The sequence below is a fragment of the Chenopodium album genome, chromosome 12 (genome assembly GCF_948465745.1).
Source record: "Chenopodium album chromosome 12, dcCheAlbu1.1, whole genome shotgun sequence".
In the NCBI taxonomy this organism is placed as follows: Eukaryota; Viridiplantae; Streptophyta; class Magnoliopsida; order Caryophyllales; family Amaranthaceae; genus Chenopodium; species Chenopodium album.
The window spans coordinates 50,287,394-50,310,982 of NC_137845.1; the positions used below are offsets into that span (position 1 = coordinate 50,287,394).

At 32.8% G+C, this 23,589-nt stretch overlaps 3 protein-coding genes across 5 annotated transcripts; 1 reads left to right on the forward strand and 2 right to left on the reverse strand.

The window, feature by feature from the left end:
• The first annotated feature begins 3,117 nt into the window (after nucleotides 1–3,117).
• On the forward strand, nucleotides 3,118–8,081 carry LOC145572520 (uridine nucleosidase 1-like). The gene is made up of 9 exons (XM_081631489.1): nucleotides 3,118–3,538; nucleotides 4,974–5,089; nucleotides 5,192–5,251; nucleotides 6,430–6,612; nucleotides 6,697–6,801; nucleotides 6,983–7,079; nucleotides 7,164–7,271; nucleotides 7,572–7,707; nucleotides 7,805–8,081. The coding sequence occupies exons 1-9, from the start codon at nucleotides 3,412–3,414 to the stop codon at nucleotides 7,911–7,913; spliced, it is 1,041 nt and encodes a 346-aa protein (XP_081487615.1). The 5' UTR covers nucleotides 3,118–3,411; the 3' UTR covers nucleotides 7,914–8,081.
• Nucleotides 8,082–8,694: 613 nt separating this feature from the next.
• LOC145572522 (uncharacterized) lies at nucleotides 8,695–13,651 on the reverse strand. Its single transcript, XM_081631493.1, has 4 exons — nucleotides 13,446–13,651; nucleotides 12,102–12,213; nucleotides 9,751–9,822; nucleotides 8,695–9,612 (listed from the first exon to the last, which is right to left on the reverse strand). Exons 1-4 carry the CDS (start codon nucleotides 13,568–13,570, stop codon nucleotides 9,532–9,534), a joined length of 390 nt encoding a protein of 129 aa, XP_081487619.1. The 5' UTR covers nucleotides 13,571–13,651; the 3' UTR covers nucleotides 8,695–9,531.
• Nucleotides 13,652–17,296: 3,645 nt separating this feature from the next.
• On the reverse strand, nucleotides 17,297–21,034 carry LOC145572521 (uncharacterized). Of its 3 annotated transcripts, none has more exons than XM_081631491.1 (11): nucleotides 20,699–21,030; nucleotides 20,453–20,505; nucleotides 20,255–20,312; nucleotides 19,513–19,704; nucleotides 18,989–19,065; nucleotides 18,652–18,734; nucleotides 18,488–18,539; nucleotides 18,239–18,307; nucleotides 18,032–18,118; nucleotides 17,817–17,881; nucleotides 17,297–17,665 (listed from the first exon to the last, which is right to left on the reverse strand). In XM_081631491.1, exons 1-11 carry the CDS (start codon nucleotides 20,835–20,837, stop codon nucleotides 17,554–17,556), a joined length of 987 nt encoding a protein of 328 aa, XP_081487617.1. In that variant the 5' UTR covers nucleotides 20,838–21,030; the 3' UTR covers nucleotides 17,297–17,553. The 3 variants fall into 3 exon arrangements, with proteins under 3 accessions (XP_081487617.1, XP_081487616.1, XP_081487618.1); XM_081631490.1 differs by having other exon boundaries at nucleotides 20,453–20,547; nucleotides 20,699–21,023; XM_081631492.1 differs by lacking the exon at nucleotides 18,488–18,539 and having other exon boundaries at nucleotides 18,669–18,734; nucleotides 20,453–20,547; nucleotides 20,699–21,034.
• Between the last annotated feature and the right edge of the window lie 2,555 nt (nucleotides 21,035–23,589).

Here is a 23,589-nt window from a genome sequence, read left to right on the forward strand (position 1 = left end):
TGGAAGGTTTTTATACGAGTAGTTTTTTTTTTTTTTTTTTTTTTTTGTTGTTTTTGACAACGTAGTAAGCAAAACAGGGAAACAAAGACTACTTCTTTTCTCTAGTGCTACAAGCTAGATTGTGAGTAGTCTTAAAATGGATACAACTACACTTAGAACTAGAATTACGAAAACAAAAACTGTTATTAAGCTTCTTCCTTGGATGTTCAAAGAGACTCATTACCGTACCACCTTTCCTCTTCATACCTGCATGAAAACTAGACTTAATGTTAGGATAGGCTACAATCTTAAGAAGCAAACTCTTCTTTCTTCTTCTAGCCCTTTCTCTGGTTTTCCACTTCTGCAAATCTGGATTGTTGGCCATGGCTTCAGAAAAGCTTTTCCTCCTTGACTTACTCTTGAACTTGGGCGAAGGAAGTATGTTGCCCTTCCTAAGAATTATTGGCCCACTGCTGTCCTTCATATCTAGGTCATGAACTTGATGCTCCTTCAATTCCTTATTGTACTCAGCTTCTTGTTGAAGATGAACATAATTGAATTCCATTTTAACAAAGGCATTCTCCTCTCCATCAGTTGATGACGACTTTTTTGGATATTGTATCAGTACGATGAAATAGTAATTAGTTAGGAATTTGTGACAGAATGTAAGAAGTTTGTGCTATAGTCACTTAGAAATGAATGTATTCACTCATATTAAAAGTGGTTGTGTAAACCATCCGTTTAAGCTTTTGATTGAGTTGGTTTTTTAACATGATAACGGAGCTAACGTGACACAAAGGTTACGGGTTCAAATCTCATCCACCTCCACTTTCAAGTAGAATATTTGAATATTTTGCGCAGAGTATGTGGAGGGCCACTTCAAACCCAATGGGCTCTCGTGTTAGGGGGCGTGATAAATTATCATATCACTAATATATAAAGCCGGTCTCGCAGCCAGGTCACGAGACAGCGACACTTGACATTTGATCGGTGTTATAGCGATTACTCAATCAGTGTTATAGATAGGAGTTACTTAGTCATTGTTAGAGATTACTCGGTTACTATTACTGTGTTACATGGGTTACTCAGCCAGTTTTATAAGGGTTACTTTGTCCGGCCATATACCGTGGCTAGTCGCATACAAAATGCATTGTTATTTAATTTATTTATAAAAAAATTAGAGAATTGTTTTAATTATTAAAAATAATTTTAGTTTGGTGAAAATAATTTAAGTTCAATAAAAATAATTTCATGTCAATAATTACACATGTATCTATTTACAAACAAAACTACAAAAATGCACTAATATAAGCCGATGTCGTATGTCTACATATCCTACTTTATCAGAATGGATTATTTGACCGTACTTAACATTCATGTAAAAATGTTATTTTAAATTATTATCAACCATCTGGACATCGCCCGTACACAAAATCCCAGACCTTAATTATCAAATTAAACTTTTGGTTGAGTTGGTCCGTTAATATTTTTAAATAAAATGCATTATAAACCAAATATTGTATTAGTTAAAGGCATCGTTGCTATCTATACTCAATCCACAATTGATGTTCTCAAGGTCGATCCTTCCGGTTAATGTCAATGTCAATGTCAAATAAATTAACGGCTATTTCACCAAATGCCACTGAGTACTTAAAAAATTCACCAAATGCCATTAAGGTTTTCAAAATTCACCAAATGCCATCGAGCTTTTAAAAAATTCACCAAATGCCATTAATGACTAACGACCGTTAACTCCGTTAGTCATTAAAATTAAATCTTGACACGTGTCATAATATGATTGGTTCATTTTAATTATTTATTTTAATTAATAAAAATAATATTTTTTTTCTTCATTTTCGTGGCAAAAATTGCTCGGGTATAGTTTTGGGGGTCATTTTGACCCTTTATAAGTACAAATTAAGCCCGGAATTGACAAAAAAAAAACCATAAATGCTCCGTTTTGTGTGTTGAAAAATATTTCGATTAGCGTGTCGTTATTTTTTAACCATCAAAATTGATCGGATAAGGTTTTGGGGGTCATTTTGACCTTTTATGAATATAAATTAAGCTCAGAATTGACAAAAAAATAACGTAAATGCTCCGTTTTGTGTATTAAAAAATATTTCGATTAGCGTGTCGTTATTTTTTAACCATCAAAATTGATCGGGTAAGGTTTTGGAGGTCATTTTGATCCTTTATGGAAACAAATTAAGTTCAGAATTGACAAAAAAAAAAAAAAACGTAAATGGTCCGTTTTGTGTGTTGAAAAATATTTCGATTAGCGTGTTATTATTTTTTAACCATCAAAATTGATCGGGTAAGGTTTTGGGGGTCATTTTGATTCTTTATGGGAACAAATTAAGCTCGAAATTGGCTAAAAAATAACATATATGCCCCGTTTTGTATGTCGATATCGTAATTTTTTTTCGGAAAAAAATGCGAAACAGGGTATTTACGTTTTTTTTTTGCCAATTTTGAGTTTAATTTGTACCCATAAAGGGTCAAAGTGACCCCCAAAACCTTACCCGAACAATATTCGTCACGAAAATCGAAAAAATGTATTATTTGTATTCATTAAAATAAATTATTATTGTGTATTAATTTTAAAAAGTAATGGCATTTGGTGAAATAATTTTCCAAAGTAATGACATTTGGTGAAATAAGAATTGCATTAATGGAAAACTAACGTCCATATGCTATTAGTGGCACGAGGTGTCATTGTATTGTTTGTCAGTGACATTTGGTGAATTTTGAAAACTTTGATGGCATTTGGTGAGTTTTGTAAGTACTCAGTGATATTTGGTGAAATAACCGATAAATTAACTAGAAGTACTTGGAGAAGAGCCATGTGATTTGCAAATTTGTAGATCTTCAAAGACATCAATTATATAAACACATGATAATTGAGGAATCATTAGAGAAGGTGGTGGTTTAGGTAATTAGCAAGAATAGAATAAAACAAAGGTAAACGTAACCCATAGTTATTTTTTTGACATATGATTACCTGTCAATGACTCATTTGCCACAGTTGTATAAATCCCATTGGTTGATCCTCCAAGCAACATGTATTTTTTTTTTGTTTTCATATAAATATACAAAATCCCTCAAAAATTAAGAACACAAGATAGAAGAACCAAAATTTCAAGAAATTTACAAAAAACCTCAATAAAAACTCAAGATAAAAGAACAAAAAATTTTGTATAATTTTATTTTGTTATCTTATAAAAATACAAAATCCTCAATTATACAGGAAAATATAAGATTGTGGTGTCACTTTGTTTTGATTTGATTTTTTTTTAGGGGAAAAAGAAGATCCAAAATTTCCACTTTGGAATTATTTTTTCTTCCCTTTTCAATCTCCCAACTTTTTACTGTCACTTTTTCTTCATTAAAATAAAATTCCTTAAAAATTAATTTGAACCTTTTGATTTGATGGGGACGATTGAGGAGTCTGTTGATTCTGTCTTTGGAGGAAGCATTTCGAATGGGATAAATTTTTATGATGATTCTTCTTCTCCTAAGTGTGAAAAGCTCATCATTGATACTGATCCTGGAATTGGTGATTTTCTCTCTCCTAATTTTTCTTTAATTTTGACTTAGAAATTCAAGAAATTTATATCGAATTATGGGTTATATCTAGAATCACAATGATGGGTATTTTTTATTTCTGAAAATTATTCTTGGATTTTTGATATTTAAGTGATACTTTTGGATTATTTTGATTTTTTTTTTTTTTTTTATTTATTTAAGTAATACTTTTGGATTATGGTTAAGTATTGATTATAATTTTGCCTTTTGTTTGTTAATTGTTGAGATGATGAACTCAAAGCTTATTGGTAATTTGTTTGATCAATAGTTTTGAACCTTTTAAATTCCAATTCCAATTTATGTTTAACGTGAGTTAGAAGTGATCAAGTTAACTAAAAATTACACGTCACATCGATAGTAATAGTTGGTCTTGTATGCAACGTATGTATTCGTGTTGTCTCAAATTACATAATTGTTATCTCTTTGTAAAAGTTGATTTTTTACACCGTATGTGATTTGAGGTGACTAAGCCTGTTGCGTGCAATACTCTCGTTTGGTATACAAGATTTCGTTGAATATTGGATAATGTTGTAACTTGACAGTAAAGTAGCAGAGGATGGTTGCTAATTTTTTTTTTTTTTATCAAAATTACGTGCCCATTATTATGCAAAGCTGAAACTTGCTCATGAGTGACTTGTTTCATCTACAGTAGTATATCAGCTGATGCCTTCAGATTATTAGTTCATATTACTTGTATAGTGTTCTGGCGATTGTATATGTGTATGTAAACGACTTCTAATTCATGAGAATTATGTATGTGAATACTCACCATTGGGAAGATGTGATTAGAATAGTGTTTTAAGCAGGGTTCTAAAGTCACAGGACTAAATTATACGGAGTATTATTGTGGTTCTGACCTTGCTAATTAATTGTAAGTATTAATGTCTAGGTGGTTATCCATGCTACTTGTATATCTTAGACATGCTTCGCGTGTAAGGTTTATTTGTCACCTGATTTTGCTAGTTAAGCTTTATGATTTATCAACAATGGTCTCACAATTCTCATGGAAAAACAAGCATTAAATTCTGGAAATCACAGATTTTTCTTGCACTTTGTGGTGGATCAGTGCACCAATTTTATTTTTATATGGCTATGTGTAGTGTTTGATGCTATTTTTATAATGTTAGTGTATGACCAAAATCATTTGAACTGAAACTTTTACTTGCATGTTTTGTTACGGGTTTGTATACCTTTTCTTTCTTGAAAACTTGAACTAGCTTAAAAAGGTCTTTCTGCTTAATATGGTGCTTATTTGGGACTTGTTATCTCTTAAAGAATATCAATTGTGCACTCTCAGCCTTTCCTTCCTCTTTCGAACTATATGTTTGGATGCGTGCTTGTACACTTGTATTTATTCTCTCATAGGTATTACATAGTATATTTACATGAAATCGTTTTTCTAATAGATGATACCATGGCCATCTTAATGGCCTTTCAAACTCAAGAGGTGGATGTCATTGGGTTGACTACAATATTTGGAAATGTGATGACAGAGGATGCCACTCGAAATGCTTTGCTCTTGGTATGTGGGTCTTTTCACCTAGTCATATTTAAATTACTTTTCATAGCAAAGATATCTTCTTGATTCATTGGCACTCACTGTTTTTAATGTGCAAAAGGATAGTGTGAGATCGCAGGTCGTCCTGATGTTCCAGTTGCAGAGGGCAGTCCTGGGCCACTGAAGGTATTTTTTATGAACTAGTTGTTTGACTACTGAAGCTTCATTTATCCATTTGCAGAAGTCACAACACACCCCCCCCCCCCCCCCCCCCCACCCCATCCACCCACCCCCCACCCCTTCTCTCTTATTCTCTTCTGGTAGAATGAATTTTTTTTAACCTGGCCAGATTTTTGCAACGCTGTTTATCCCTTCTAATATTCTTGTAGCTAATGTTATGTTGACTGATAATCAGTTATTGTGTCGATTTTGCTTCTTTTGAGCAAAATGTATACATAATTACATATACTTTTATCTATTCATAATCCTATGGCAAATTTTATTTCTACACTTCATTTTGTTTCTCAAATGTCTCAAACACAAGTTGTCTACTGATACTTCTACAGGAAGGAAACTTTTTCTTTAAAAGAGGGGGGGGGGGGGGGGGTTGGATGGGGTGTCTGAGACAGTAGTCAGATTGGCCACATATACCTGAATTCCTTCTTGCTCTTAGAGGGATTAGTTTTACGTGACCTCTCAAATTTTAAAAATTTCTATGTTCAACATCTTAAAAACCTGTAACATAAACAAAAACAACAATGCTTGAGCACAAACTTAATGGCATCATAATAACTTGGGGTGTTATTTTACTATTGCACTCATGCATGTACTACACTAGTCTCTACTAAGTGAACAGTGTGATCTGATCAATGGTTTTTTGGACGGACAATTCTAATTGAGGTTCTAGATTCTAGTTCTGCTTTTATTCTGCCCTTGATATGATCTATACTAAGGTGCCTGCTGTGATTTTGATTGTTTGGTCCTTTTGCTATACTTATCTTCATCTAACCTCACTCAAATGCAACCTGCTTCTGTGCCCCCTCTTTGTTCCATTGCAGTATAAGTAATTTGTAAAATAATATAATGAATTGCTATAATGACTCATGTCGCAGCCTTTCCTTTAGCACATCAATTCAGGAATTCATGGAGTTTTCTTCCCATGAAATAGTTCTTGGATTAGGTTGTGCTACACTGCTACATCTAATGATGTAGTATAGGGATTTAGGGAGGAATTCAAGATTCTATATGAGATCAATTCAGCAATTGTGTCAATACTGAAATTATATCTCTGGCTTTTTGGGGTTATGGCGCTCATGTATGTCAACTGTATCTGTACCTATCTTAAGTTGTTGTCTTTTGAACAGGGTGGCATGCCACGTGTTGCTGATTTCGTTCATGGTGCTGATGGATTGGGCAATATAAATTTATTACCTCCCAAGGCAAAAAAGATTGAGAAAAGTGCTGCACAATTTTTGGTGGACAAGGTTTCTGAACACCCGGGTGAAGTATCTGTACTTGCTTTAGGGCCATTAACAAATGTAGCTCTGGTGAGCTTGCTTTTTCTCAGGTTGTTTTAAGCCTTTAAGGTTCACTTAGTACAGCCATTTTCATGACACTTTTATTCATTGCAGGCAATCAAAAGTGATTCCTCCTTTGCTAGCAAAGTAAAACGAATTGTGATTCTGGGGGGCGCTTTTTTTGCTCTTGGAAATGTTAATCCTGCTGCTGAAGCAAATGTAATTCCTTACTCCTTTTTCCCTTTTACAGTTTGTTGAATATCATGTGAGAATGCAAGATACTTTTCATTTTCTTTAGATCTAGTTCCTTAAGTTGCTCTAATTTTGTCATTTGTGAATCGTTACCAAATCTCTATGATTCAATGTAACCTATGTTGGTTTTTGCCTGTCCTTGATTCAGATTTATGGGGACCCTGAGGCAGCTGATGTAGTTTTTACTTCAGGGGCAAATATAACAGTTGTTGGGATTAACATCACAACTCAAGTCAAATTAACAGGTGAAGTTCCCACCAATGCATGTCACCTTAGGATCTATCAGTTATTGATATGTTTATTGTTATTGAACTCTGTTATGATATCAGACATTGATCTTCATGGACTAAGGGAATCAAAAGGAAGACATACTCGACTAGTCACTGATATGTGCAAATTTTACAGAGATTGGCATGTGAAATCAGACGGTGTATATGGTATTTCTTTGCTCTTTTTTCATATTTATTTGACAGAAGTGTTTGGAAACATTTATACCATCCTGTCAAAATGAGTTATCAGACTTGTCACATTGTTTCAATATCTCATAATTATGTCTCGATTATATATATACCTATTATGATAGATTGATAGTTGTCCATTTCTATTCGTTGTTTATTTGTAAGATCATGACCCGTAACATTTCTAGAAAATGCAGCTATTTTTGTGGACATTTTGAAAATAATAATAGTGTTCAGATTTCTTTTAATACGGACCATATCACTAACATATGCCTGCAGGTATATTCCTTCATGATCCTGTTAGCTTTGTAGCTGTTGTGAGACCAGATCTTTTTACATACAAAAAAGGGGTTGTAAGAGTTGAGACACAGGGCATCTGCACAGGGCATACACTAATGGATCAAGGGCTTAAAAAGTTAGTCCAAACGCTGTCTTATACTTCAACCTCTCCCTGAATCTTTTTTGTGTTTCTTAGCTGACGAAGATGAGTGACTTCTGATTTTGTGATGCAGGTGGAATTCAGAAAATCCATGGACAGGATACTCACCTATTTCAGTGGCATGGACAGTTAACGTCGAAGAAGTTTTAATGTATATAAAGAACCAATTGATGCAATCTTGATGAACATGGGATGTTTAGAACTGCTATTTAAACCTACAACCCAGAGTTTGTCTTGTTAATATTGTAACTCTCTTTGTTAACCCATATTCAGGGTTCTGAGGGCAGATTGATTTCTGCCTACAGTTGCCTATTCAAACATTTCTATAATCAGTTTCTTGCCTCTTCAAATATTTGCTTCTTTCCCCCAGTATTATTATTAAAGGCTACATTGTTAAGGGACATCCAATATATAACTAGTATTGGCTTATTATCAGATTATTCAACTTACTATAATATCGCTAATTGCAGTTTGCAAACACAGTAAATGTAAAATTATATTTTTACTTTTGTTTCAATTATGTAATTTCATTAATACCGACATTAAAACAACTTTTCAAATTGTCAAGTCACATTGGCATACAAAGGGTTCCATGCCAAAGCTCCTGTCACCACCTCCTTGCTTAAGTTGAGTATTCTCCAATTATGTAACAACAGATCAGGTTTATGTTTTCAATTTAATACTTGTATATTTGTTAATTAGATCTTTTTTTTTTTTTTTTTTTTTTTTTTTTTTTTGTTTGTTTTGTTTTTTTTGAGGGAGACCTCTTGGTGCAGACGCACAACTGCACAAGAAGTCGCCTCGCATCCTCGAGGTGCGATTCTCACTAGCGACAAATCCCACCCCATACCCCTATAGGGTATTGCCAGCTAGGTTTCCTGCGATAGGAACCTTCGGCTGGGGCCCGATTGACCTTACCTTAAAAAAAAATTGAGTTATTAAATAAATAAGTTTTTTATATAAAAAATAAATAAATAAAAATAAAAAAAAACAATTGTAGGATGAGATGGTACTACTAAACGTTTTAAAAGGTGTTTAGTTGTGTATATTAAATTTACAAGTGCTTCAAAAATTAATTTTTAAAAAAATAAATAAAAGAATCTACAAATTGAATTTAGTCCCTATTCTGAATCCACATCCTTGAAAGTTGAACCTGCAATTACCTCCTCATTAGAGCAGTGCTGAAGTATCTCACTTGGAAAGAACACTTGGCATCTGCTGAAAACATGTATCATTGCGGGTAATACAGAGGACCATTGAGTGCATTTAGCAAGCCCTTATATGGAGCAAATTCGATAGAGTGGACGATACAATGAAAAGGAAACAAGTCCATCTTCCACACTGCTCAACGGGTGAGCAAATCTCACTGCAAAACAAAATTGAGACCAGTACCATCTACGTATAATTCCATGGAAATTTTGGGGAGATCACCAGTCATATAGTACAATGGGAGAGCTCGCAGAAATTTACATTGCGCTACATAAAACCTGCTCCCAAGTGTTCATCTTTGAATAAATACAGGGAATAACGCTAATGATCTTGGCCAATTTTCGCCAGAGGAAGAAAAGTTTACATAACAGCTGATACCCACCTCCATGACAGCAAACTAGCAGTTAGCTTTCACATAATTCAATTTTGTCTTCTATCAAAATCATTGTTAGTAAAGTTACTAACAGGAAACCACTGTTTCACTCGAAAAAATATGTGAGCTACTCCAGCATGAGCATATTCAATGGTGAAAATTCATATGATCCTAATGTTCAGATAGTTCTCTCAACACTACTCTTGTATGCACTTCATCTACTGCAACCTGCACTTCAACTTCACAGTTTCAAGCTCCTGCTTCAAAGACACTAACCTCTCACGCAAGTCTCTGTTCTCCTGATCACAAAAATGAAGAATTATGACGCTGCAAACTATCAAGGGTTACCAAAACATAACAAACTCCATTGCACTGAACTTTTAGGAAAGAGAGCTAGAACTTCACAGGTAAAACTAATATCAAATCACACAAATTACCTTTTGTAGCCTTTCAACTCTTTCATCAACACTAGGCATGTCCTTTGCTATCTTACCACGGGACTCCTTCAACTGCAAAAAAATGATGCATGATCGTTAATCACCTACACAGTTGATGTTCAATCAATGTTGACCATAAAAATTATGGTGATTATTTATTTAAAAAAAAAAAAAAGTGTTACAAGGATCCTACATGAGTATATATAAAACTGGCAAGGCTAATTCCCAAATAAGGATACAACACAAACTTAGATTTTAAAAAAAAAAATTTTAAAAAAAAAAAAAAAAATTTAAGGAATTTATCTTCTAGGTGGTCTACTCTTCATGACTTCAATCTTCATAGAACAATTGGAATAAAAGGTATTAACAAAATAAGGCTGATCCTAAAGAAATTGCCCCACCTATGAGCTTTCTAGTTGGGAAGAACAAAAGGTAAGATAAATTTAAGATATTTTCTTCTATTATTTCAAAGCTTCATTGCATCATTCCAAATTTCCAATAAGTCCTTGTCAGGATATAAAGAGCCACTAAATAACACCTGTTCACTGGTGAAAAACAGAAATTAACTAGAACAGGATTATTCTATACATCACATAAGAAAGTTCATTCCAGCAGCAGAATTTGCAAGGATTTTTAATTTCTTCGGATACAACCCAAATGAGAATGATTTAAAGCTAAGAAGAAAACCATCAAAAACTTCCTTTTTCAACAGCTACTTTACAAAGGACTGCCTTTTCTGATGCAGAGACCCCTCTAAAGGTCACACAATATTTTCACAGTTAGAGACGACCATGGAAAGATACAACATATTGTTGATTAAAGCTATCATGGGATACATTAATTCTTCCACTCTATCTTTCCAAACATCACACAGGATCACATCGATATTATGGGCCTGCAAACTAGGTTAGATTCAAATAGTTTGGACACTTCTGAATTTGAAAACTTAGAACTTGCTTCACACTTTTGAATAGTTCTAATATTTGATAAAAATATGTACTCAGACATGACATGACCCAAAATATTAAACAATTATATCATAAATAGCTAGGTAATATGGATATTATGGGAATTTGATGGGTTTGGGACTTTAGTTAATATTTTATTACCATTAAATAAGTGTGAACCAAATTGTAAGGGACTTACAATATTATTTCAAGTCCTTAGGAAAGTAGTATAGTTTTTTAGGATAGTTTATGTATAAGATATTACACGTGACAAAGAAGATTGTCTATTAATGTAATTAGGATTTTTGATTAATGTTGGACTGATAAGCCTATATAAAGGGCCTGAGGTTGTAACAAAGGTTGAGTATATTGAGTTTTTCAGATTTCATAAAAACTTGTGTGAACATGTGAGATTCATGCTCATGAGTAAGAGAGATTCTTATTCACCCTAAATTGGTAGAGTAATAAATTTGATTTCCCAGTTTAGTTGATCCAAAATTGAATACAAGTCAGAAGACTTATGTTTGATTATGTAATTGCTTCTATTCATATAAAATCTTCTCACTCAATAACTCATGACCATCAAAGTAACAGCAGCTTGTCATTGAAGGCAAGTTTTTCATTAATTATTCTGTGGTAATGAGACTTCTAGAGTGTTATTTTCTTCTTGTGGATGGCTTTTTGGATATGTTACCTGCCAAAGTTAGGATTGTTCGATTTGGTTTTTTCTGAGATCAACTTTGCATTCTTTGTGGACATTAATACAGACTTGAAAACTATAGAGCATTCTTTGTAGTTGTGCATTTAGTCAAGAAGAGTGGCATAAAGTTCTTAATTGGATTGTAATACATCACTCCTCAGTTAAATACATGGTCTTTGGAAGTTTAATAGTTTGCTAAATGGTTCCAGAGATGCTAATACTGTGTCTACTGTCTAGCCCTGTAGCCCATACAGTTTATTTAATTTGGCAGGTCAGGAATGCTAAGTGCTCTAAAAACTTTCAAAAATCTATAGCTTGTTGCATTCATGTAATTAAAATAAGCACGTTCCATAGAGTTAGCACTAATAAGTAAATAAGAAGGTTTCTTAGAAGTAGATAAGTCTGTATTTAGGTACTTGTACTCAGGTTTCCTCCAATGCCAAGGCAACCCTTCATAGGAGAGTTCAGGCTTAGTGTACTTATCTCAAATTTTGGTTGGTGAAATTTAATTACCAAAAACAAATGCAAATAATATGTTATACATAGAATAATTACCAGAAACAAACGCCGAAAAATCACAAATTCTTGATATGTTGATGGGTGTTAGTAGAACACCAATTTAACAATGCATAACTATTAAATCCAACATAAAAAGTATCAATTCAGTAACATCATAAGATAAGGATAAAGGAAAAACAGCATACCTCGTTAAGCTCCTTCATACATTCAGCGACTCGCTCCATTTCTTCATCGAACCTTGACCTCCACTCCGCTGACTCGTCCACTGCTTCCCTATGGGCGAGATCAAATTGTCTCCTGCCCATTGGTATGACTAACAATTTAACTCGTGTAGCTTCCAGTACAAAATTCAATGATTTGGCAGCTGAACATATTACCAATACACTTGACTACACCAATTTCAAGCAATATTCTCATTACCAAGTCAAAAGCAGATTACCAACATAATTTTTATTTTTTTAAAACCAGCAAAATTCAAGCTTCTTCGAGAGAACCAAATCAAAATCTATCCATAATGGACCACAAAAATGCTGCAGGAGACAGAAAGCGAATGAGAGCCTTTCATGGTCCTTTCCAAATCATTTAAGTGTTACACTCAAAACACCGGGATAATTCATTCAGATTTCACAATTTGGCTCCTACAAATTTCTCCTCCGAAGCTACCGAAAATCCAAGTTTACAGGGGCAAAAGTGTAAGTTTTGTGGTAACTTCAAGTAGCAGTTTTGCTCTGTGATAAACGAAACTTGTTCATCACATGATCACAGAGATTAACTGGGGCACCTCATGTAACTATATACAATACAATTTTGAAACCTAATTATTCAAACTAAATGTCAAAACCTATAAGAACTTTTAGCCTAAATTAACAAAAAAATAACTAACCACAAATGCTTGTAAGGTCAAAGTAGTAAGTTGACATATTTGACATAAAAATTGATCATTTGAGGCATGTAGTTTTGCACTCTACTGTCTCATCTTCAATAGGTATTTAAAACATGAGACTAAATTTTTTATCATTATCAAATGCCACTTTATTGGCTCGATTAGCTTCCCCCCTCCATCCCCCATCCAAATTACATTACTAGCTCAAATTACACTATCAATATGACTATTAATTCCAGACATTGCTAATTTACATCAATTGCATGGATCCCTCATCCTTTTTACTGGTCACATTACTAGTTCCAATTACACTATCAATGTGACTATTAATTCCGAAAACTCCTGATTCACATCAATCACTCGCATCCCTCCGATTAAATAATTGTGGCATTACATTATCAAATTCCGGATGCACCGAATTCACATCAATCACATGCCACATTTTCCTTTTCACTGATTGATTCTCATCCTAAATTTGACTATTATTTGATCAGACAAACCAATTACAAAAAGCTAAAATCCCATTAAATTACAGCTTGTAAGCAAAAAAATTGAACAAGGGTTCGAAAAATCAATAACATAATTTCATTTTACAATCTAAGTATCAAATAAATAATAAAAATTGAAGAGGTTTGAAAGTGAATACCTTAGCAATTCAGTATCATCAGCAGAAATGCGGTAATCCAGAATCCATAACCTGAAGTAAACAAGAAAACCCAAACCCATAACAATGGCTAATCCAAGAAGCAATGGTCTTCTTGAAATGCCCATTTTCTCTCTCCTCCTTTTGGTGTGTCAACCGCTCGTAGTAATGTTCATGATCACTGAGTTTTGTCGGAGTATTTGAGGATGCAGATTACGGGCTCGATTACAGTTGAAATGGGGGTTTTGTTTGTTTAGACTGATAAAGTGACTGATGTTCGAATATGGATTTGCTTTATTTTTGGGCCAAGCCGACAGAATTATCATTCGGGTATTAACATATTTGGGTCATATCTGGATCGGGTCATCTTGGATTTTGATCATATTGAAATCGACACAATTTGAATAAATTATTACGAAGTATAATATAAAATATTAAATGAGCAAAAAAATACCCTTGGATACATCTTATACTCACGTGCATATAAAAATTTTCAAGTGTGTTTAGAGATGAAGTTATGAAGGACTAGTTTTGAGAATTGGACAACCTTTCACGGTTATTTCATATAATGTTTGTATTGCATGAAAGGCACATAGAATCTATAACTATTACTCCGTACTAAAATCTCCAACAAGGTATTATATTCGCAATATTCAAATTAAGGGCAACAACCTTTTAATTATCAACTATGTACAATGTATTTGGTCCATTTCACGGGAGATCAAGCACATCATATTCAATGTTAGAGCTTCAATGTTAGAGCACTTCTTTCTCGGTTTCACAATTGGAGCATTCACCAATCACTATGTCAGTCGAGAGGTGAAAAGTGTATTAGATCGAATAGCAAATGTGAGTCATTTAGTTACTGATAACTCTACTTAAATTCCCATTTTTTCTTCGGATGCATTAGGATCAATTCCCCTTCATAAGGAGGGTTACCAAATATTTTTCCTTTTTTCTTATCTTAAAAAAAAAAAAAACTACTCCATTCTAAAACAAAAGTTGCTAACATCATAGTTTCCATGTCAACTTTTCATCAATTCAAATTTTCCCATTTACTAGGGTAGCCAACGCTCGCGGTGCGCGCGTCATAGCTAGTTATATCCGTAATCTCTTTCGGTTTCGCCTTATATAACAAATTTTGTTATTGACAGCATAATGATAGAAATATAAAAAGAAATATATTTAGGAGTATAAATGTCCACACATAATTTTTAAGAGTTAAAATAAAGTGGTAATTATCAGTTTTAAAGGCATAAATAAAGGGAAATTCCCAACAGTAACCCTCTACTTTTTAAATTTCTCAATGGTAACTTTCAATTTTCAAAATTATCAAATATAACCCCAAATTAATAATTATAATCATTAAATGTGACATTAGTGGGTTAAAAAAATTAAATTACAATATTTTCCGTTAAGTTGTGGGTGAATGAGTTATTTTGCTAACCATGGTTAAAAATTAAATTAGCATATACGTAGTACTACTACTATATTGATTTACTGCTAGTGCCGCCAACCAATTTCCTGCTATAGACATTCTTCTCTTCGTCAAAAAAGTAGCAAATTCTCCATTCAAACTTTTGTGGACAACGATTGAAAACGAGGGACACAACACATTCAAAGGGTTTTTTTGGGTCTTGGTGTTTTCATTCCAATGATTTTTGACTTTTTACCTTCAAGTTGTTTAGAGCTTCAGATTACAAGTGCATTCTCTCAATTTTGGGTTAAAGTGTCAAAATTTTTGGTAGAATTCTAGGTTGGGTTTGTATAATTTGTGTCAATTTTGCTGAAAATTTATTTGTTTAAATATATAGAAATTAGTGGGTGGATTATGACAATAGAAATTGATGGAATTGTGAGAAAATTCTTGTAAGTAGCTATTAGTTTTTATTTATAATTTTTATAGCAGAGTACTCATTTGGTCAAATTTGTGATCTTACCTGGAATTTGATAACTTGTTGGACTCAATTGAAGAACTAATGACATGTTGTTAATCAATTTACACTGCCTAGCCAACTAGTGTAGCGTCATTGACTAATTGCACTAGAAGACGAGGCTAGAAAATATCAGTAAACTTTGACATAAAACAAAAGGTAGTGAATGGCAAATACAATTGAATAGAAAGGGAAAAAATATGTTGCCATACTAATACAAAATGTATATGAAAAAATATGGGGAAGCAGGTTTTCCTCATACTCACATAGTACTCCAACTTGATTGAAATTTTAAATATACGAGAGTATTTTTATTTGCCTTTTAGAGTCCTATTGCTAGTTGCTAGTAGCTGCCACTTTTTCTTTCATTTCATGGAGGCAAAGCATAATCAATTATCATGAACGTAAGACAGTTTCTGGTTAGTTGGTCAATTATCATGGAGGAAATTAGATTAACAATAATAATTAACCAAGGTTAGGACTATTTAACAGAAAAAGGTTCATTAAACATGCATTAAACCTACTAATGTCACATTTAATGATTAATTATTAATTTGGGGTTATATTTGATAATTTTGAATATTGGAAGTTACCATTGAGAAATTTAAAAAGTAGAAGGTTACCATTGAGAATTTCCCATAAATAAACATTTTAAACGGTATAATTGTCCAAATTAAACACTATTCATTTATAAAACTTGTATATATTAATGAGGGTATATATGTAAATACTAATTTTGAAGGATAACACTATTCATAAGAGTAAGCTTGTACTTTTTATAAAAAAAAATAAATAAATAAAAATAATATTGAGAGAAATATATACAGAAATATATTTAGGGGAATAAATGTCCACATATTATTCTTAAGAGTTAAAATAAAATGGTAATTATCATTAATAAAGACAAATAAATAAATAAACATTTAATTAGATGGTTAATTGTTCAAACACTATTCATTTATAAAATTTTTATATATTAATGAGGGTATAAATGTAAATACACATTTTAAAGGGTAAAATTAATATAGCACTATTCATAAGAGTAAGCTTGTACTACTTTTTATAAGGTAGATAGAAAAATAAATTAATATTCTATTTAAATATTCCAAAACTAGTTCTTAGCACAAACATTGCCTCAAGTCAACGAACGTATCTTCATTTATTAAAAATTTGTTTTTAAGATAACATCCAAATTTACATGATTTAATGGTTAAGGTGTTAATATTTATAGTCTTGAGATTATGAGATAAAAAGTGATACGTAGCATCTAAACTCGTTGAGGAACGGTTTTTAATATATTAATATAGATACAGTTAAGATTCTATAATTTTCTATGTGCCAATTCTAATTTTCCAAACACTTACATTTTATTTTGTTTACTTCATTTTTTTTTTTGGAAGGATAATACATAATATATAGAGCTGTGCCTAGTTAATTACCCAGATAAACAAATTTGTTAATTCTCCAAACACTTATATTTTGTTTATCTGGGGGTATAATCATCTTTTTAAGTACCAATGGAGGGGTACATGCGTCTTTTCATGTACAAGTTGAGGGGTACATGTGTAATTTTCTCTCCAAACAGTAAATACAAGTTGCAAACAGTAATTGACAGCTTATCAAAAATACTAAATAAATAATCACGCTTTTTCAATATATTTACAGAAATGCCACCAGATTAACAAAAATTCGTTTATCTAGTAGATAAACTTGTATTTGCCGTAATATATATGCAAAGTATATATATATTTTTTCTATTAACTTTCAAGTTAGCTATATCAAAATTTTGATTCGCTCATGTTTAAGATTGTACAACTCACAAGTACTTGATATTCAAATTTGACAAAAAAATAAAAAAAAATAAAAAAATAAAAAAAATAAAATTCTTCAAAAAATATTTAAATTTGACAATTCACTGGGTTACACAGTGAAGATTTATTTACAGATTTATTTTTTCTTCAAAAAATATTCAAATTTCACAATTCATTGGGTTACAAAGTGAAGATTTATTTTTTCTTCTTATTTTTAAGAAAGAAAATAAGTTTATAGTCACAACATATGTAATGAACATGGACAAGAAATTATGTGCAATTTCCCAACTTCTTCATCCTCTTTTCACTAGGGATTACTATATAACTACAACATGGTTAAGGTCCTTTAAATTCATTTTCCACCTTTCATGCTCTAAATGAACCGTCTGTTGACTCTAAGCTTTCTTCACCAAGAACTTCATATTGTATACTCGAATGCCCATCCACATCAATTTCTATTGGTTCAGATTTGTTCTCCCTACGAAAATTAGCAAAATGTTAGCATCCATACTTAACAGAATAATGAAGACAATTTTTTAGATCATAGATGGGAAATAGACATGGACTGCAATTGCGTTACAAAATTTAGATAATGGAAAAGAAGATGCAAGAGAGAGATCAGTGTGTACGTTTTGCAGTAGATGACAAGTCCCACAACCACGATTGCAAAAGAAACATAATACAACCAATTAACCTGTACATACAAAAATATGTTCTCTTAATTATCACATCAGCAATTCAATTCAAGAATTACAGGTCTAATTCATCAAAATAAAGTAGTAAATTTTAAGAATTAATCATGCATGAACTTGTATATAGAGGATAATAAGGGTTAAATTAGTACCTCCTCGTGATAAAATAGTATGCGGATGACAACTGCCCACATATTAGATGTAAGTATAGATAGATTGAACAATGTAGCTCCACTTAACTACACACGAAAGGTACGCATACACATCAGAAGCAGTAATTAACTTGGTCTAAGAAAGAATCAGAGTTGAACAGAATCAATACACATATAATTTAAATAGGAAGGTTAAACGCGCCCTACCTTAAAAATTAAAGGAACAAGGCTGTAGAACAAACAAGTTCCTACTGCAAATCCAGCAAATACTAGTATCTGAAATAAATTAAAATCAGTCATTCTACCATTTCAGAGGAGCCATTTTAGAGAAGCCAGAACTGACCAAGTATCTTATTAAATTTTCTTGGTTAATGATAAGTTCATCATCTCATCTAAAAGTTAGAAAGGTCATACATTGACCTTAAATCAAGCTGTTGTGCAACAAGTTATACTTACAATATCTGTAGACCACTCAATTGCTTCCAAATTGTGCCTTTCAAATAGTATACTGATAAAATGTTATGTATTGAAACAATTTCTAGAGAGTTTCGTTATGCAACATGATGCTTAAATCTTGAAAACTAATAAAAGAGTATATAGCAGCTGTTATACAAGGATACATCTGACAAATGCTCACCAGCATTCCAAAGACACCAAGCATTGAAATTACTTCAACGATGTCTTTCTGTTTGACACAGAACTCCTGCATACAGGGTTTTTAAGTACGTTAGAGAAAAGAAAACAACCAAACATTGTGCTAACAGTTGCAGGAATATGACTGAGACCAAATTGTCTCAAGGCCAGACGGAAACATTTTAATTAATTTTGTTTCTTTGTTTTATAGTTCGAGATACTTGATGTTAGAGTATGATAAATATGTAGATGCAATAGCAAGATAGTGCAGAACAAAAGGAATGCAACTGAACCAGTACAGTAAGATAACGGTAAACAACTTACCTCGCCAACATTACTCAATGCATAAAACAGAGTTGCAACTATTACAAGAAAATCACCAAAAAGAGGTCTAGATCCACCTGAAAAAATCAATGAAGAATGTAAAGCTAAATCGGCCATGTCCAGATAATACATGCAGTGGACTGGCTTGTAGATACTACTTACAAGTATACCATTATTTTGCCTTTGTAGCAATGAAAATAAGCAAATGGAATGCTAGGTTCCGTTAGTACTTCTTGTGATGTGCTGAATAGTTTAAACATGTAAAGAAATGTTCTTCAACATTGTATATGCTTATATTAGCTTAATGAAAGGATATCTGGTGTGCATAAGAGATATTAAAGAATTACAATGCGCAAAAGGAATTTGAGGCAACAAGTTATAATGCAAACTGAGAGGCTCCTGAATCAGGTAGACAGATACTGCAATTTTCTAAAATGAACAAAAGGAAGTGTTGATGACTCTTAAAGTCTCAAGGGTTGTCATAGGCATTAGGCAAAACCGCAAAAGTATAAAGAAACACTAACTTCCACCACCAATCCTAGCATCAGAGAGGAGTGCGAAGCAAAGGCCAACTACACATATTGCAGCTCCAATGTACTGCCATACAGTGTATCTTGTGCCTAGGAAGAGCCATGTCAAAATCATCACCCAAACTATAGCCCAACAGTCAAATAGCGTCACACTTGTGACAGATGTATACTTGAATGCCTTAATAACTGCATAGAAGGATCTAGATCATCAGAAAATCATCAACAATACAAATAGCAACATATCAGTAAAAACAACAGATGAAAATCCTACAAAGTTTAAAATGAAACTGCTAACAATGTACACATACATACACAATATATGATTACATGCGTATATATGAGCAAAACACTGAGAAACAAATTATAAAGTATAATCAGTTCATAATCAAAATTTCCTCATTTTTTTTTCTTCATATAAACTTAAGGAAATCAAGGGGATACAATAAGCCTAGACTTAAGATGCCCATAAAAACCAAAGAGATTGCTGAAAATCGCAAAATGAGACAGCAACACATTCGAGCAATCGAACGAGCAAGGTGCCAACTAATGCAACACAAACAAATCTTTGCTGATATGTCAACAGTAAAACTTGAAATTGATTACTAGCCATAATAGAAAAACAAGGAGTTAAGTTTTTTTGCAATACCAATAAGAAGCATTGAAGAGCTTACCTGCCTAAGTTTAAGCAATACTAAAAGCATGATTGTAGCACTACAAAGAAATGTACTTAACTTACAAAGTAAATTCCCTTGAACATCAACAAATGCTAAGAGGGCATAATAATACCAAGGAACCTGCATATCCAAATTCCAGCATAAAAAAATCATTATCCATGCATAATTGGTCAAGTAGATATTTTCTCTTTTCGGTTGCGTATAGACTTGTGTATTTAGGATCTAACAGCGAGATTCGATACAATTTAGACTGAGCATACCAGCAATTTCTTACGCCTAAAGAGCATCATACTTCCATAAATTAAAGCCAAACCTAAATAAGTAAAAAATGACTGTGTCACTGGGGCATCAACACCTGTCATAAATTAACATAAAAAAAAAAAAAATAAAATCAAGATTGATTATATCTCGATGTTTCATATAATTTCTATAACGGAAATTGATTTACATTAATAAAATGTCCGATCTACCTTTTCCTCAAACCAAAAGTAAAGAAGGTAACTTACCACGAGTCGCTAAATAAGAAGCAGCAAAGCTGGTAGTTGCCAAAGTGAAGGAAATAATTTGACCCAAAAATAGTGTGAAAAGTACATTACAAAGTGATTCATGATTTTTCAACCAATTACAGCAACCCCTGCCTTCCATTTTAAGATGGCTTCTTTCAAGTTCGAAATTCTAAGAATTGCAAGTATTTTGGGTACTGAATCTAATTTTTGTAGCAAAAATAATATCATTAATGTAATAGATAATGCAAAACATGAGGTGTAAGCGTCTGTTCTTTGGTTTTGCTGTTTTGGTGGACATTATTGATGCCGTATAATTAAATTAACTTGTTGCTCAATCAAGTCAACTTAATTTACATTAATTAATCCTACTACTTCCGGTCCTTTCTATTTATTACACTAATTAATACCCGAGTAGGTTTTTCAATTAATTATGCATTATATGGAAAATAAACTTAAACTCCGTATAATAATTTACTTAATCATCAATAACTTAAATTATCAATGTGTAACAAATCTTTATTCTTTTTGAATTCATTTAAATTGAAAATAGGATTGTATACTCCCTCCGTTTCAATTTTTATTTTTATTTATTTTTGTTTCAATTTATTAGTCCCATATACTATTTTGGACGTTTTAAAAAAATATATCCATATTGAATGTATTCCACTTTTAACTTAGTTTTTATTTCCTATTTTATACATATTAAATTCTGATTCGTTAAATTAATTGATTGGGAATTGATGACATGACTCTAAGTAAAGAAATTACTCCTTTAATTTATGCAATTATGGCTAATGCTTTCCTAAAAAAATCAAGAAATTTAAATAAGACAAAACTATTTATGAATTGTTTTTTACTTTAATGTTAGATTTCAAATATTCTCTTTTTTTTTTTTTTTTTTTTTTATGTGATTGATTCCATATGACACTATCATATTGAAACGGAGGGAGTATTAAAATTGAAATTTTCTATCTTATCTTTTACCTTGATAAAATTTTTTTTAAAAAAAAAGAATGTTTTGGAGGGAAATTTTTTTATGTGGTGTTGACACGTGTAATCTAAGAAATAATTTGGGGATTACTGTAGTATATTAGTAAAAATTTGTAATCAGCCCCAACCCTACCAAAAAAGTGTTGACTTTACTTGTTAAGGTTCTTACCTCAAATCCTAGTGGTTAGGAGTTCGAATTCCGCTAAATGAGGGTACTTGGGGGTAGGGATTCCATTACCCTCCCCTCTACTCCTAAGTTATCTGGTTAAATGGTCATATAAATAACATATATGCTTCATCTCATTTAAATTTTGTATAGTACTTTAAATATATGTAATTTTTATTTAGAAATTTTACAAAATAACACCACAAAAAGGTCACGATTTTTATTATAACACCCAAAAAAAAAAAAAAAAAAAAAACCTTTTATTATAACACCACAAAAAAATCCCGAAAATTGATTTCACCACCACTTAACAGATTTTTGGATGAAATCCGTTAGTGGGTCTTAGAAGACACGTGTCAAGTGTCTAGTGGTTTAAATAAATAAATTTAAAAAAAAAGAAAAAAAAAACCTAACCCCTAACAACCCAGCCATCCCACCACCGCAAAAACCATCACACCAGCCGCTGACTGCCACCGGCGTCCCTTGCCCCCACAAAAGCCGACGAAACCAACCCCTTTAACCACCGCTCAACCTCTTCCCCCCTTCCCCCTCCCCGAAAATCACCACAAGCCACGAAATCTACCCCAATTTCCGCGATTTCCGCCGCGAAATCTACACCCATTTCCCCCATTTCGTGAAATCTATACCCATTTCCCCCATTTCCGCAAAATCGGCGGCCGAAATCGACTGATCGAGGGCTGCCATGTTCGATTTCGGTCGTTTTGAGGGTGAAAGGTAAAGGAGGGTGGTTTTGGGGGTTGATGTTGTTGTGGTGTAGGTGGTGAATTGCGGTGGATAGGTGGTGATTTGTGGTGCTTAGACAAGGTTGGGGTGGTGTTAGGGGAAGAGGGGAAGGGAGGGTTTCGCCGGTTTTCATGGGGGCAAGGAGTGCCGGCAGATTGGGTTAGGCCATCGGCGCGGCTGGAGACGGTGGTGCCGGTGGTGGGGTTGGCTGGGTTTAAGTTAGGATTTTTTTTCCTTTTTTTTATTTTATTTTTTTACCAATATATAAGTGACACGTGTACTTAGTGGGGACTACAAACGGTTTTTTGGACAGCATCCACTAGGTGGTGGTAAAATCAATTTTTTTGGTTTTTTTGGTGGTGATATAATATGTGTATATATATATATATATAATTTCAATTTTTTACTCCTACATTATTTTTGACACTCTTTTCATGAAATTTTTAATCTTTGTTTTTCATGGATTCTTTTAAGATTTGTTTACTAGTAATTATCAGGAAAAATTCACATTTGCTACCAGGAAAAGCATCCTGCTTCACATTTGCTACCCCTTTAATTTTTTTATTTTATATTACTACCACACAAATACACTAACTGTTAAAATAACTACCACCTGGGTAACTCCATTGTTGTTTCTGTCAAGTGGGGTCCACTCCAACGGCTACCTCTTAATTCTTCCCATTTAAATACGATTCATCATTCTTTGCGTTGATTGTAATCGTTCTGCTCTTAATTGGATCAAATTAAAACACAAATTCATCAAAGTGAAACACAAATTCCATCAAACAATCAAAAGCGAAATCAGTGAGTGTGGTTAATTGGTGATTGGTGGGTTGAATAGCGAAGAATTACGAAGCGGAAAAAGGTTAGTTCTTTGGTTTAAACGAACAATTTAGGCAAGTAATCTTCAATTATATGATTAATTAGTAACGTTATTAGTACATAGGAATGATGTTTTGGCTTAAATCAAATTGCGGTGGCTTAATTTCTA

Excerpts from the sequence above, each read along its gene's own strand:
- LOC145572520 (XM_081631489.1), top strand. The coding sequence starts at position 3,412 with ATGGGGACGATTGAGGAGTCTGTTGATTCTGTCTTTGGAGGAAGCATT. Across the intron at positions 3,539-4,973 it reads TGATACTGATCCTGGAATTG|ATGATACCATGGCCATCTTA; the intron begins GTGATTTTCTCT and ends TTTTTCTAATAG. Across the intron at positions 5,252-6,429 it reads GCAGTCCTGGGCCACTGAAG|GGTGGCATGCCACGTGTTGC; the intron begins GTATTTTTTATG and ends TCTTTTGAACAG.
- LOC145572522 (XM_081631493.1), bottom strand. The coding sequence starts at position 13,570 with ATGGGCATTTCAAGAAGACCATTGCTTCTTGGATTAGCCATTGTTATG. Across the intron at positions 12,214-13,445 it reads GATGATACTGAATTGCTAAG|GAGACAATTTGATCTCGCCC; the intron begins GTATTCACTTTC and ends ACCAATGGGCAG. Across the intron at positions 9,823-12,101 it reads GTATGAAGGAGCTTAACGAG|TTGAAGGAGTCCCGTGGTAA; the intron begins GTATGCTGTTTT and ends ATTTTTTTGCAG.
- LOC145572521 (XM_081631490.1), bottom strand. The coding sequence starts at position 20,837 with ATGGAAGGCAGGGGTTGCTGTAATTGGTTGAAAAATCATGAATCACTT. Across the intron at positions 19,705-20,254 it reads TGTTCAAGGGAATTTACTTT|TTATTAAGGCATTCAAGTAT; the intron begins GTAAGTTAAGTA and ends CCTTCTATGCAG. Across the intron at positions 18,308-18,487 it reads TTGAGTGGTCTACAGATATT|ATACTAGTATTTGCTGGATT; the intron begins GTAAGTATAACT and ends AATTTATTTCAG.